Genomic DNA, 13987 nt, shown 5'->3' on the forward strand with positions numbered 1-13987 from the left:
ATACTCTCTCTCACCCCATTCAACCTCAGCGGTTTCTTCCACACTGGGCAACTTTGAATTGAAGAACCTTGTGCAGTGGTCAGTTTATTTTTTTCATTTTCTGTATCCACTTCTGGAGGGATGTAATCATGAATATTTTACTTTTCTGTTATTTGATTCTGAAAACAAGTTAAGACTTTTTTTTAAACCCTGTGAGATACACACTTTATTTGTTGATGTAGTGCTCTGATTCACACGCCTTTTATATTTACTCCATGCATGTATTTCAGAGTTAGAATGATTCAGTAAAATACTACACTTTTATTTTGATCAGTTTTTAATTTCGTTGCTCATTACTTTATTTTAAATATTCCCCAATGTTTTTACCAGAAACTTTCTTCTCGTTCTTTCATTGTTGTCACCGTGCCACATAATGTTGCATCCCTGTGCCAGCGACTGTTTTAATTTCCTTCCTCTCTTTTACCTCCAGTAGCTTTAGGAAGACTTTATCATTAGGCCTTACTCATTTCTCAGCTTCAAACTGAAGCCAGAAAATATTACTGTTGAGGTTCTGCTATTTAATTTAGCCCTTGGCTGCCCATAATTCCAAAAGAGAACCTCTCTCCTAGACCTAGCTAAGTGATTGCTTTCCAGAATAACCAACTTTCCTACTCTTAGTAAACCTTAAGACATGTAAACATAGTAATCCATGAGGCATTAAACCTTAAAAACAGGAATCGGAGTTGGCTGCTTGACCCCTGGAGTCTCCTCCACCACTCAACAGTATCATGGCTGATCTGGCATTCCTCATCTCCATCCTACTGTGGTTTTCGCAGGAACCCTTGATTCCCCTACTGATCAAGAACCTATCTATCTCAGCCTTAAATATGTGTAAGAACTTTGCCCCACACCGGTCTCTAGCATGGAATGTCAAAGACTCACACCTTCAGAGGATATTTCTCCCAATCTTTGTAAAATTGCCATCCTTTTAATCTGAGACTATGCTCTCTGTTGTTAGACTCTCCCGTGAGGGAAAGCATTCTCTCTGCATTTACCCTGTCAAGCCCCATAAGAATCCTTTGTATTTCAATGAGATCACCTCCCATTCTTCTAAACTCTAGTGAGTAGAGTCCCAACCTGTTTCATCTTTGTCGCTAAGACAATCCCTCCACACCAGGCATCATCCGAGCTACCTCTGAACTTATTACGATGAATAAAACCTTACTACTAAATTATCCAAGTTTCAGAACATATTTACAATTTCCAAATTCCACCGACAATAATTAAAATTCTCTAGTTTATATAAAAGATAAAAAGGAAATGCTCATCAACCCAACCAATTACCTTCTTTGCTGACACATGCCACTTCAATTTTCCTTGGAATGCTCTGAAATCACAAATTCACCCACACATTTCACTGTCTCTTTGGTAACTTCAAGCTCCCTGACCGCTGGTGCTTCATCTTTACTATGGACATTCAATCCCTGTATACGTCCATACACCCCAAGGACAGCCTACAGACCCTCAGCATTTTCCCTCTCCAACCAGACCCATCCAGTTCCCCCCACCCCCACCAAAACCCTCCTCCACCTCGCCAAACTAGTCCTCACCCTCAATAACTTTTCCTTCAATTCTTCCCACATTCTCCTAATCCACAGGGTTTCCATGGGTACTCGCATGGGCCCCAACTACGCCTGCCTGTTTGTTGGTTATGTCGAACAGTCCCTCTTCTGTACATACACCAGTACTTTTCCCAATTCTTCCGCCATTACATTGATGACTGTATCAATGCTGCATCCTGCACCCAAGCTGAACTAGAGCAGTTCAAGAACTTCATTAACAACTTCCACCCTGTCCTCAATTTCACATGGTCTATCTCAGACACCTTCCTCCCATTTCTTCACCTCTCCATTTCCATTTCTGGCAACCGCTTATGTACCAACATTTACTATAAACCCACAGACTCCAATAGCTACCTCGACTACACCTCCCCCCAACCTGTACCCTGCAAAAGCTCCACCGCATTTTCAAAATTCCTCTGTCTCCATCGAGGAGATGTTCCACCCCCAAGCATCCCAGATGTCCACCTGTTTCAAACAACACTGTTTTCCCCTCTCTGTCATCCAGACGGCCCTCCATCGTGCCCACTCCATTCCGCACTCCATAGCTCTTAACCACAAACCCCCTCCAAACATAATGAAGATAGGGGCCCCCTTGTCCCCATTTTCCACACCAGCAGCTTCTGCATCCAACATATCATACTCAAACACTTCAGCCAACTCCAATTAGACTCTGCCACCTGGAACATCTTCCACTCCCCACCCCTCTCTGTCTCCAGCAAGGACCATTCCCTTCACTACTCCTTAGTTCATGCCACATTCCCCACCAATCACTCCAACCCTCCCGCTACCTTCCCTTGTAACCGTAAAAGACCAAACACCTGCCCACATCCCCCCTCCCTCATCTGCATTCAAGGCCCTTAGCAGCCCTTCTCCACGTTGGTGAGACCAAATGTAGACTAGGTGACTGTTTCACCAAGAATCTCCAACTGGCCCATAACAGCCAACCTAACCTCGCAGATACCACCCATTTCAATTTCCCATCCCACCCACCTCCAACAAGTCCATCCTCGGCCTCCTGCAGTGTTGCATCAACTCGGATTGCAAATTTGAAGATCAACACTTATCTACCATCTGGACATCCTACAGCCTGGAGGACTCAACACTGAGTTCTTCAATTTCAAATAACCTTGCCACCCATCTCCTGCCTCCCCTTCCAACCCCACCTCCTCCTTTCCATTCCATCTTCTGACCCTCCTTTCCAGCCATCAACCAGATTCATCCATCCTATCGACCAAACAGGTCGTAGCTGCTACCAGTGTACACCTATCACCACCGTTCTTGCCTCCATCCCTTCCCCTCCTCCTACCCCACTTCCAGTCCTGAATAAGCATAGTACACAAAATGTTGACTGCTTCTTTTCACCCGATGCTGCCTGGCCTGCTGAGTTGTTCCAGCCTCCTATTTGTCTACCTTAGATGACAGTAGCTGCTTTTTCACTTCCCTAAAGGCAACTTCTTGACTACGTGACCATTACCAAGGCTGACTCTTTTTCAATAGCAGGTGTAACGATGCTGAGATGGAGGCCACATTATGTATGAAATCTTCCAAGATAATTCACAAAACCAAGGAAAGACCTAAGCTCCAATACAGTCTTGGGAACCAGGGCTCCACTGATCACCCTCACTTTATCGTCCAACAGGTGTAACTCTGGCGCAAAGTTTGCTGACTCTATAAGTAGTTCACCTAGATGCCTGGAACACACATTTTATTTCCCTTCTAAGGCATATGCCTGCCCAGGAGAAATGTTTAAGCACTATGTCCAAGTTCTCCAAGTGTTCTTTATTGATCTTCCTGTTCTTCGCACTTCATCCAGATAAATGGCAACCTGGAGTGGCCCTTGCAAAGTGTTCACCGTGGTCTGCTGGAAAAAGGTACAAGCTGATAATACCCCAAATGGCAGTCTGGTATATTGTTATAAACCCTTATGAGTATTAATTGCAGCAAACATCTGGACTCCTCATCCAGTCGCAATTGTAGGTAGGCATGGCTGATGTCCAGCTTTGTAAAGGATAGACACCCGCCAATGTTGCATACATGTCCTCTATGCAAGGAATTGAATATTTATCCAGCTGTGAGAAGAGGTTTCCTGTTGGTCAAAATTCCCACAAAGGGAAACTGAGCCATCAGGCTTCATAATTGGTACAACCAGAGCTGCCCATTCTGGTTTGATGATTCCTTTGCTCTCCAGTCTCCTGATAACCACCTCACATTTTCACACAAGGCAAATGGCATCTGGTGGGCCTTGCAAAATCTCAGAACTGCTTCAGGTGAATGTGTAAAGCGACTTTGGACCCTTTGTTAGCCCCAAGCCCTTCCTGAAAAACTCGTGAGTATTTCACTAGGCCTTCAGTGAGGCAGCCAATTTCTAATTGAAAAATATTGATCCAATGTAGGTGAATCTTTCTCAACCAATTCTGCCCCAGTAGGCTTGAGCCTGAGCCTTTTACTACTAGCAATGGTAACTGCACCAACTGCTTATCATAGGAGACTGGAACCAAAGTTGTGTCCTTAATTGGCAATGGTTTCCCAGTGCATGTTCTCAGTCTAGCTAAGGTCTTGTGTAAACTTCAGGGTTGGAGTCCTGAACAAATCTTGTTGAAGACAGATTCTGCAACTACAGATAAAGCTGTGCAGGTATTGACCTCCAGGGGAACTGGGTTGCCATTTAATCAAACATTAATTTTAATTAGTCCTGCTTTGGATGTCACTAAGCAATTTAATTGTTCTAACCCACATGTTGGGGACTTTCCAGGGTGTGCACTCTCCTGAGTGCCAGCCTATGAGTTTTTTTACTCAAGTCAGGCCTTAAAGAACTCTTCTGTCTAAAGTCCACATACCTGCAGCAGCTACAATGGCTTGTCATCCCAGATCCTGAAGAACTTTATTAGACGCTTGCCTTTACTGGGGGCTGGCCTAGGGTCCCTCTGCTAAGGATAAGCCCTGTGTGAGGCTCTGTGATTGCCTACACTCAAGTGGCACTCCCCAAGCTCAATCACAGTGGTGAGGCAGCCCACTTCCATTGGGATGCCCTGTAGCTCCCATGCTCCACTTGCGACATTTCCTAATAACAACATAAGTTGTACTGCCTGTTTGAAGTCCAGTGGACTTCAGTTAGTAGGCACTTCTGCATGGCTAAGTCATTAATCCCAGACACCAAGCTGTCTCACAGCATCTCATTCAGTGTTAACCCAAAATCACATGCCTCTGACAGTCATCTCAACTACATCAAAAATCTTGATAAGGATTCCCCTGGTTCTCTAACAGCCAAATAAAACTAACAGTGTCTCAGAATTAGAGGAGATTTGGGGTTGTAGTAATCCTTAAACAACTCTGTCAACCCTTGGAAGGTTTTAGTATCTGGTGCATCCAGGAAAGTTAAGCCCCTTATAAAGAAACATGCTGCAGGTCCACAGAAGGATTGTTTGTTGTTTTTCATCTGCCCGAACATAATTTTCCCAGAAAAAATATCACATTATTTCCACATACTGGGCCCAGACTTCAATAGCAGGTTCAAATGAGACAAATTTTCCAAATAATGGCATGGTGCCAGAAAAGCTTACCCCAACTCCTGAATGCTCATTACGCACATCTGGTTTTCTCCCACTGAAATAAATGCACAGAGGCCGGTATCCCATCACCAAGTCACCCTTTATTTATTCATGCACATTACACTGGCTGTGGCCAGCCAGCTCAGAATCAGTCACCTGAGCTAAGGAGAGTCTAATCTCCTGGTTATATTCATCAGCCAGGGCTTTCCTGATTGATTGCGTTTGTTAACCTGGGCCAATGACCTCATAGTCAATGAGGTCAACCTAGTTCCAATCACTACAAGATTGTTAGAAGTTTATTTTCTTCATCAAATCCACACACTCCTGAGTTACATGTAAGGAGGATACTAGGTGAGTGACTATAGAGATTCATGGGAGCTAGGAAGGGCATGTTGGTGGGTATGGGTGTGTGCTCAAGCGAGTGGTATGGGGGCTGTGGGGATAGGTGAGAGGATATGAGGGCCAAATTGTTTCTGGAAAAAAAAGTGGTGCAAAGTCCCAAAGAAGCGATCCAGCCACTTTAATCAGCCTGCCATAGAACTTCTGAAGAACAGTCATAGCAGAAATTTACAGGTTAACTCCATTTCTCTAAATAGATACTGAATTTCTCCAGCACTTGCTGTTTGTTCCAGATTTCCAGTATCCGCAGTATTTTGCTTTTATGCTTTGGCACTTACCTAGCCCCTTGGCCACTTTGGTATCTGGGGTTGTCGGTGCCAATTTCAACTCGTCCCCACTGTCAGAGCAAAAATTGCATGTGTCAGCACACACTCTCACCAGATGGGACCAGTGGACTAGGAATTTTCCCAACTCAGTACCAGACTCGGTTGCAGAAATCCAGTTCATAGTATTACATATTTCCAGTAAAATATCTGTGTCCTAATTACATGGTATGATATATTTTTGTATGCAAGTTTAGTGGCGAAACAACAGAATTGCTCAGGGATGCCCAATTTGGGTTCCGCCAGGGCAACTCAGCTCCTAACTTCACTGCAGCCTCAGTTCAAACACGGAAAAAAGAGTTGAATTCCAGAGGGGAGGTGAGAGTGACAGCCCTTGATATCAAGGCTGCATTTGACTGACTGTGACATCAAGAAGCCCTAGCAAAACTGGAATCAATGAGTATCAGGGGACAAACTCTCCGAAGGTTGGAGTCATACATGGCACACAGGAAGATGGTCATGGTTGTTGGAGGTCAGTCATCACAGCTCCAGAACATCTCTGCAGGAGGTCCTCAGGTAGTGTCCTAGACCCAATCATCTTCAGCTGCTTCATCAATAACATTTCCTCCATCATATGGTCAGAAGTGGGATGTTCACTGATGAGTGCACAGTGTTCAGCACCATTCATGACCCCTCAGATATTGACGCAGTCCATATTCAAATGTATCAAGATTTGGACAATATCCAGGCTTGGGCTGAGAAGTGGCAAGTGACATTCATGCCACACAAATGCCAGTCTGTGACCATCACAAATAAGGGACAATCTAACCAGCATCCCTTGACATTCAAACTGTCAACATCCTGGGTGTTATCAACGACCAGAAACTCAACTGGACTCCCCACATAAACACAGTGGCTACAAGAGAAGGCTAAAGCTAGGAACACTGCAATGAGTAACTCACGTCCTGACTCCTTAAAGCCTATCCACCATTACGAGGCACAAGCCAGGAATGTGATGGAATCTCTCCACTTGCCTGGATGCGTGCAGCCCCAAAAACACTCAAGAAGCTTGACACTATCCAGGATAAAGCAACCTGCTTGATTGGTATTACATTCACAAGCATCCACCCTCTCCACCACAGATTTTCAGTTGCAGCAGTGTGTACTATCTACAAGATGCACTGCAGAAATTCACCAAAAATCGTCAGCCAGCACTCACCAAATTCAAGACCACTTCCATCTAGAAGGACAAGGGCATCAGATATATGGGACACCACCACCTCCAAGTTCCCCTCCAAGCCACTGACCATCCTGACTTAGAAATATATCACCGTTTCTTCACTGTCGCTGGGCCAAAATCCTAGAATACCCTCCCTAACAGCATTGTGGGTCAACACGCAGCAGGAGGACAGCAGCGGTTCAAGAAGGCAGCTCACCACCACCTTCTCAAGGGCAACTAGGGATGGGCAAGAAATGCAAGCCAGCCAGCAACATCTAAGTCCCACAGATGAACAGAAAGGTGAAATACTCCTATACAACCAGAAATTTTTTTCAAAGACACAACAGTTCTCCATTTTGAGGACATGTCCAGATCAGAATATGTACTTTTTTTATTAATCATTTGTGAGATGGGGCTGTTGTCGGCCATGCTAGCATTTATTGTCCATCCCTATTTGTCCTTAACAACAAGATGGTGAGCTGTCTTCTTGAAACGTTGCAGTTCTTAAGGTGTAGGAACAAGATTGTGCTATTAAGAAGGTCCAGAATTTTGACCCAGCATTAGTAAAGAAACTCTCAGCGTAGTTCCAAAGTGTGGAGCTGGATGAACACAGCAGGCCAAGGAGCATCTCAGGAGCACAAAAGCTGATGAAGGGTCTAGGCCCGAAATGTCAGCTTTTGTGCTCCTGAGATGCTGCTTGGCCTGCTGTGTCCATCCAGCTCCACACTTTGTTATCTTGGACTCTCCAGCATCTGCAGTTCCCATTATCAGTGTAGTTCCAAGGCTACTTGCTTGAATACTGCACAGATCTTGTTGCACATCAACATAGACTGCTACAGTATCTGAGGAATTGTAAAAGTTACTGAATATTGTGCAAGTATCAGCAATCATCGTTCCAACTTCATGATGGTGGGAAGGTCAATGAAGTAGCGGTTGTGTGTCTTGGAGAGAAACCCATCAGAGGTGCATTCTAATGCATCAGCTTCCCTTTTCCTTTTAGATCATTGGGATTGCAGGATTGGAAGATGCTCTGAGAAGAGTCATAACAAGTTACTGAGGTGGATCTTATACATGTTACATACTATTGTCTATCTACATTGGTTGTGAAATGAGTGAGTGGTGAATGTGGTGGACAGTGTGTCAGTCAAACAGTCTGTTTTGTCTTAGTTGGTGTCAAACTTCTTGTTGTTAGAGCTGCATTCATCCATCAAATGAACAGTATTCAATTACACTTCTGACTTGTACTTTGTGGGTGCTGGAGCATTCAGAACTCAAAAGATGAGTAGTCCTAATATAACTTTTAGCCTCTGGCCTGCTTCTTTAGCCACAGTATTCATATGGTTGGTCCAGTTCAGCTTATGGTCAATAGTAACCCTTAGGATGTTGATAATGGAACATTCAGCAATGGTAGTGTCACTAAATATCAAGGAGCAATGGCTTGTTTCTCTTGTTGGAGAAGGTCACAGTCTGGCACTTGTTTGGTATAAATGTTAATTGTTATTTATCAGCTTAAGTCTGATTCTTGCACAGGTCTTGCTGCACATCAACACAGACTGCTATGGTATCTGAGGAATTGTAAAAGTTACTGATTATTGTGTAATTATCTGCAATCATCCTTCTGACTTTATGACAGAGGGCAAGATCATCAATGAAGCAACTGAAGATGGCTAGGCCAAGGACACTTCCAGAGAAACTTTTGAAATAATCTCCTGGAACTGAAATGATTGGCCTCAAATAAGAAAAAATATCTTCTAGGATATGACTCCAATCAGCAAACACCTTCACCCAATTCTCAGTGACGCAAGCTTTGCTAGTGTTGGGAATTTCAAGATCCACCACCAAGAGTGGCTAGGCACCAAGAGTGGCTCGGCAGCAGCACTACCTTTTGAACTGGTCGGGTTCTAAAGGACGTGGCTACAAGACTGGGTCTGCAGCAGGTGGAAACCAACAAGGGGGAGAGGCAGACCTGACTTATCCTTATCGATCTGCTGGCATGACAATTTCAGTATGAGTGACCACCGCACAGTTCTTGTGGAGACAAAGTCCCACCTTCACATTTAGAATATCATGTTGTGTGGCACTATCACCACGCTAAATGGGACAGACTTAGAACAAATCTAGCAATTTAAGACTGGGTATCCATGAGGCACTGTGGAGCATCAGAAGCAGAAGAACCGTACTACAGCACAATGTGCAACCTCATGGCACAGCATGTGCACCACTCAAGCAGGTAGATGAATACTTCAAACACCATAGCATACACGGCTAGGGTCAAATGCACAAACATTGATAAGCATTAATAATACCTGATGATGGGCACAGACACAATGGGCCAAAGTGCTTTTATTTATGCTGTAAAACTCTATAGCTCTATACAACATATACTTGTATAGAACAAAAACAAAGTTCCTGGAAAAGCTCAGCAGGTCTGGCAGCATCTGTGAAGGAAAAAATACAGTGAACATTTCGGGTCCAGTGACCCTTCCTCAGAACACAGGAAGTTCTGATGAAGGGTCACTTGACCCGAAACATTAACTCTGTTTTATCCTTCACAGATGCTGCCAGACCTGCTGAGCGCAATTTTGTTTTTGTTCCTGATTTATAGCATCTGTAGTTCTTTCAGTTTACATTTGTATAGAGCCTGTAACATGGTAAGATGTCCCAAAGTGTTTCACAGAGACAATCTTTCATAATAAGACACAGAAGGAGACATTAAGTTTGGTTGAAGCACCAGCTTTAAAGGAAAACCATGAAGAAAGAAAGACACAAATAGAATTAAGGAAGATATTTCAGAACTTCAGAGGTGAGTGAAAGCATAGTTGCCAACTGTGAAGTAATTAAAATAGGCAAAGCTCAAACAGACAAATGAGCAGAATGCAGTGATTTCAGAACATTATTATATCAGATGTGTTGACGGAGGGCAAATGCTATGATGTGATTTAGAATACCAGTATTATAACTTTAACACTGAGTTGTTGCCAAACAATTTGTCAATGTAACAAATAATGCAGAGGTGAACAGGACCTGGCGAAAGTTAGGATTCTGGCAGCAGAGTTTTGAAAGAGCTCTATTGAGGATGCAGAATGTGAGGCAGATTCTATTGGAGTTTAGAAAAGTAAGAAGTGATTTGAATGAAGCATAAAAGATCCTGAGAGGATTTGGTGGGGTGAATGTTGGGTATCCTCTTGCAAGAGGATCTTTAACTAGGGCTCGCTGTTTAAAAAGAAGGGGTCATCGTGAGTTGGGAAGAATTTTTTTCATCAAAATGTGGTGGAAACAGTCTTCCAATATATTTAAGGCAGAGGTAGAAAGATTTTTGTTAAGTAAGGGTGTAACAGGTTGCTGCAGTAAGGGTGAATTTGGAAATAAAGTTATAATCAGGTCAACCATGAACTAATTAAATGACAGCACAGGCTCAAGGGTCTAAATGCACACTGTTTTGCTTCTAACTCAGATCTTCATAGGTCAGCCAAAAGTTTTATTGGAATAGACTTGTCTACAGAATCAAAGGCTTTTGACTAATAGCAGGGGTGGAATTGGATGACATCATGGATGTGAAAACAGAAGGTCTTGGTAAAGAACAAGGAACAAAGAAAATTACAGCAAAGGAACAGGCCTTTCAGCCCTCCAAGCCTGCACCAATCCAGATCCTCGAGCTAAACCTGTTGCCGAGTTCCAAGGATCTGTATCCCTCTTCTTCTTGCCCATTCATGTATCTGTCTAGGTATATCATAAATGATGCTTTCGTGCCTGCCTCTACCACCTCTGCTGCAACGTGTTCCAGGCACCCGCCACCCTCTGCGTAAAGAACATTCCATGCATATTTCCCTTAAACTCTTCCCCTCTCACCTTGAAATCGTGACCCCTAGTAATTGAGTCCCCCATCCCAGGAAAAAGTTTCTTGCTATCCACCATGTCTACACCTCTCAAGATTTTGTAGACCTCAATCAGGTCCCCCCGCTCAATCTCCATCTTTCTAATGTAAATCATCCTAATATACTCAACCTCTCTCCATAGCTTGCATCCTCCACACCAGGCAACATCCTGGTGAACCTCCTCTGCACCCTCTCCAATGCATCCACATCCTTTTGGTAATGTGGTGACCAGAACTGTATGCAGTATTCCAAATGTGGTCGAAACAAAGTCCTGTAACATGTAAAATGACCTGCCAACTCCTGTACTCAATACCCTGTCTGATGAATGAAAGCATGCCAAATGCCTTCTTGACCACTCTATTGACCTGCGCTGCCACCTTCAGGGTACAATTGACCTGAACACCCAGATCTCTCTCTGCATCGATTTTCACCAAGGCTTTTCCATTTACCGTATAGTTCGCTCTTGAATTGTATCTTCCAAAATGCATCACTTCGCATTTGCCTGGATTGAACTCCACCTGCCATTTCTCCGCCAATCTCATCAATCTATCTATTTCTGCTGCATTCTCCGACAGTCCCCTTTCACAACTGCTACTCCACCAATCAAGGGTTAGGTCTGTGTCAGAAACTCATGTTGGGGTTAAATACAGGACCAAGGATACAAACCTCAGTCTTGGACAATTGCTAGGGAGAGAAATAGAATCAGTAGATCGGGAACACAGTTTGTAACATGAATAGTAAATACAGCCTTCATGCTCGCACTACTTAGTTGGAAGAAATTTTGGTATCTTCTGTGCGCATAATATGGTCAGGAATTCCACAAGGTAAAATCGCTTACATACTGCTTACTTGTCCAACCAGTCATCTCACTTACAGGATTGTGTGGAGCAAAACTGTTATTTTTCCAAGCTTAACTGGTTACCCTGGTTGACTGACCAATCATCAACAATCCTCAAATTCTTAGACAGCAGCCCGTTTTGAGCCTGTCTAAGAGAGAGATAGCTCAGTTTCATAAGTACGTAGAATACCATGACATAGGAAGAGGCCATTGAGCACAACCAGTCCATGCTGGTGTTTATGGTCCCAAAAGTCTCCCCATAGTCTTTCTCATGTAAATCTACCATTATAATCACCTACCCCATTCCCTCACAAATGCTTGTGTAGCTTCCGCTTTAGAGCATCTCACCTATTTGCTTTAACTACTTCTTGAGTCCCACATTACGCAGAGTCTTACAAAGAAGATTCTTCTGAATTCCCTCTTGGATTTCTTAGTGACTATCTCGTATTGATTGCCTGCAGTTATGCTCTTCCCCACAGGAGTTAATATTCAAATTTCAATTCCTGTACAAATGATCATTGAGTCACCTTGTAAGGGCTCTTTCTTGCCTTCTTGAAGCAATGTAGTCTCATTCTCATGCCATAACTCACTAAAAATGTGCAATTCATCCGTGAAAATATGTTATTGAAAGTTAGGCCTTTTCATATCCAGACATTATTACTGCAAGCCACAAAAATCAAATATATTTAGAACACATCTGTAGGTAATTATAATTGTATTGTAATCATTGTCAGAAAGAAAATTGTTTTTTATTAAAATTCCTCAACAACCTAATGATATTGTCTAGGCTTACAACAGAATGAAAGCATTAAAGAGAGTTGATGATGCCTATGAAATCACACTGTAGATTCAGTCACTGTTTTTAGGAGGAAAGAATGGGAAAAAGTTAAAGAAATTCATAACCTTGAATTACTTACAAGACTTTCAGGAAAGGTAATCCATGTTTTGTCCTGAAGAGATCCCTTTGCACTGCATACAAATGGTTGTTGCTGATATCACTTTAGAAAGAAAGGATGCATTTTAATATGTAGTCTTTGTATCAAACTGCTGTTCAATTTGTTTTTATGTTTTAATTAAACTTACATCAGTTCAATTTCTGGAGTAGGCTGGAACATATAATCTGCAATAAACCTAATCTGATTATAAGATAAAAACCTGTGGTATAAAAAAGAAGAATATGAAAGAATATACAGTTCCATAAGACTCAAAGTTCCAGAGGACTCTCCAGCCCACTGCATAAATACTAAGAACAAAAACAGGGTCAGAATTTAAACACAAACGAAGTTTGAAGAACATGAATGGTCATTGTCTATTTCTTTTCCAATACAAGCAACCCACAAATTCATAGATAGATGTGTGGTTTAGAGACAAATAATACAAACCATGTGGGCAGTATTTGAACAGTGAAATCACAGAAGGAATTTCATTGATCAGGACCGAATTTACAAATATTGTTATCTATCTTCTGAATTCACTCATCTTTACAAATCAAAAGAGATTAACAAAATGACTGCACATAAATCAAACATGGTGGTAACTAAATTCATTGAGAGATTATTTGCCAAATTTTCTAGAGTCTACAATACTGTTTTGGCTCACTTAGTAGTACCTTTGCCTGAGTCAAACAGTTGTAGTTTCCACTCCTACTTCAGAGGTTTCAGCATAAAATTACAGTCTGACATTCTATGGAGTACTGAGAAATAGCTACACTATCAGAGGTAGAGTCTTTCAAATGCTACATAAAACAACCAAACTTTCAGAGACAACCATAGATCTTATAAGCTCTCAAGTGGATATGAAAGGTTTAATGATTAACTTAAGTAAGTTAACTTAAAAAAGGTAGAAACAGAAAATGCTGGCAACATTCAGCAGGTCTGACAACATCTGTAGAAAGAGAAACCGAGTAATGGGCAGAATTTTTTAGACACCGGCCAGCAGACCTGCAGGCATACGGACCCATAAAATTCCTTCAGTAGCCTTCCAGCTGCTAAACAATCTGCAACAAACCTGTCTGAAATGTTATGGGATATGGTTAGGGAAGCCTAGGAGGGCAAATTTATGTTCATTTTTGGTCTGCTTTCCACTTTGCCTCAACTTTGAGTTTGATGGGGGGGCAGTAAGGGACAGGAGAAGCCCAGCAATCGAGCCCAATTAGGTTTCAGATGGGAAGTGGCAAGGCTTTTCTCAAGGAGTCTCTTTCCAGATCAGGGTTCCGTACCTCCTTGGTCTATGCCTCACCCACCC

The 13987-nt window shown here is 42.7% G+C and overlaps 1 protein-coding gene across 6 annotated transcripts in view; it reads right to left on the minus strand.

The window, feature by feature from the left end:
- The window catches only part of LOC125466711 (toll-like receptor 3), a 146276-nt gene that overhangs the window by 68059 nt on the left and 64230 nt on the right, over nt 1-13987 (minus strand). For all 6 annotated transcript variants that reach the window (XM_048561639.2, XM_059639478.1, XM_059639455.1 and 3 more), the window contains exons 4-5: nt 12827-12898; nt 12661-12741 (exon numbers count right to left, since the gene is read on the minus strand). In XM_048561639.2, the coding sequence (XP_048417596.1) occupies nt 12661-12741; nt 12827-12898 (153 nt within the window). The remainder of the gene's footprint in view (nt 1-12660; nt 12742-12826; nt 12899-13987) is intronic.

This window comes from Stegostoma tigrinum, chromosome 2 (assembly GCF_030684315.1).
Source record: "Stegostoma tigrinum isolate sSteTig4 chromosome 2, sSteTig4.hap1, whole genome shotgun sequence".
Taxonomy (NCBI): Eukaryota; Metazoa; Chordata; class Chondrichthyes; order Orectolobiformes; family Stegostomatidae; genus Stegostoma; species Stegostoma tigrinum.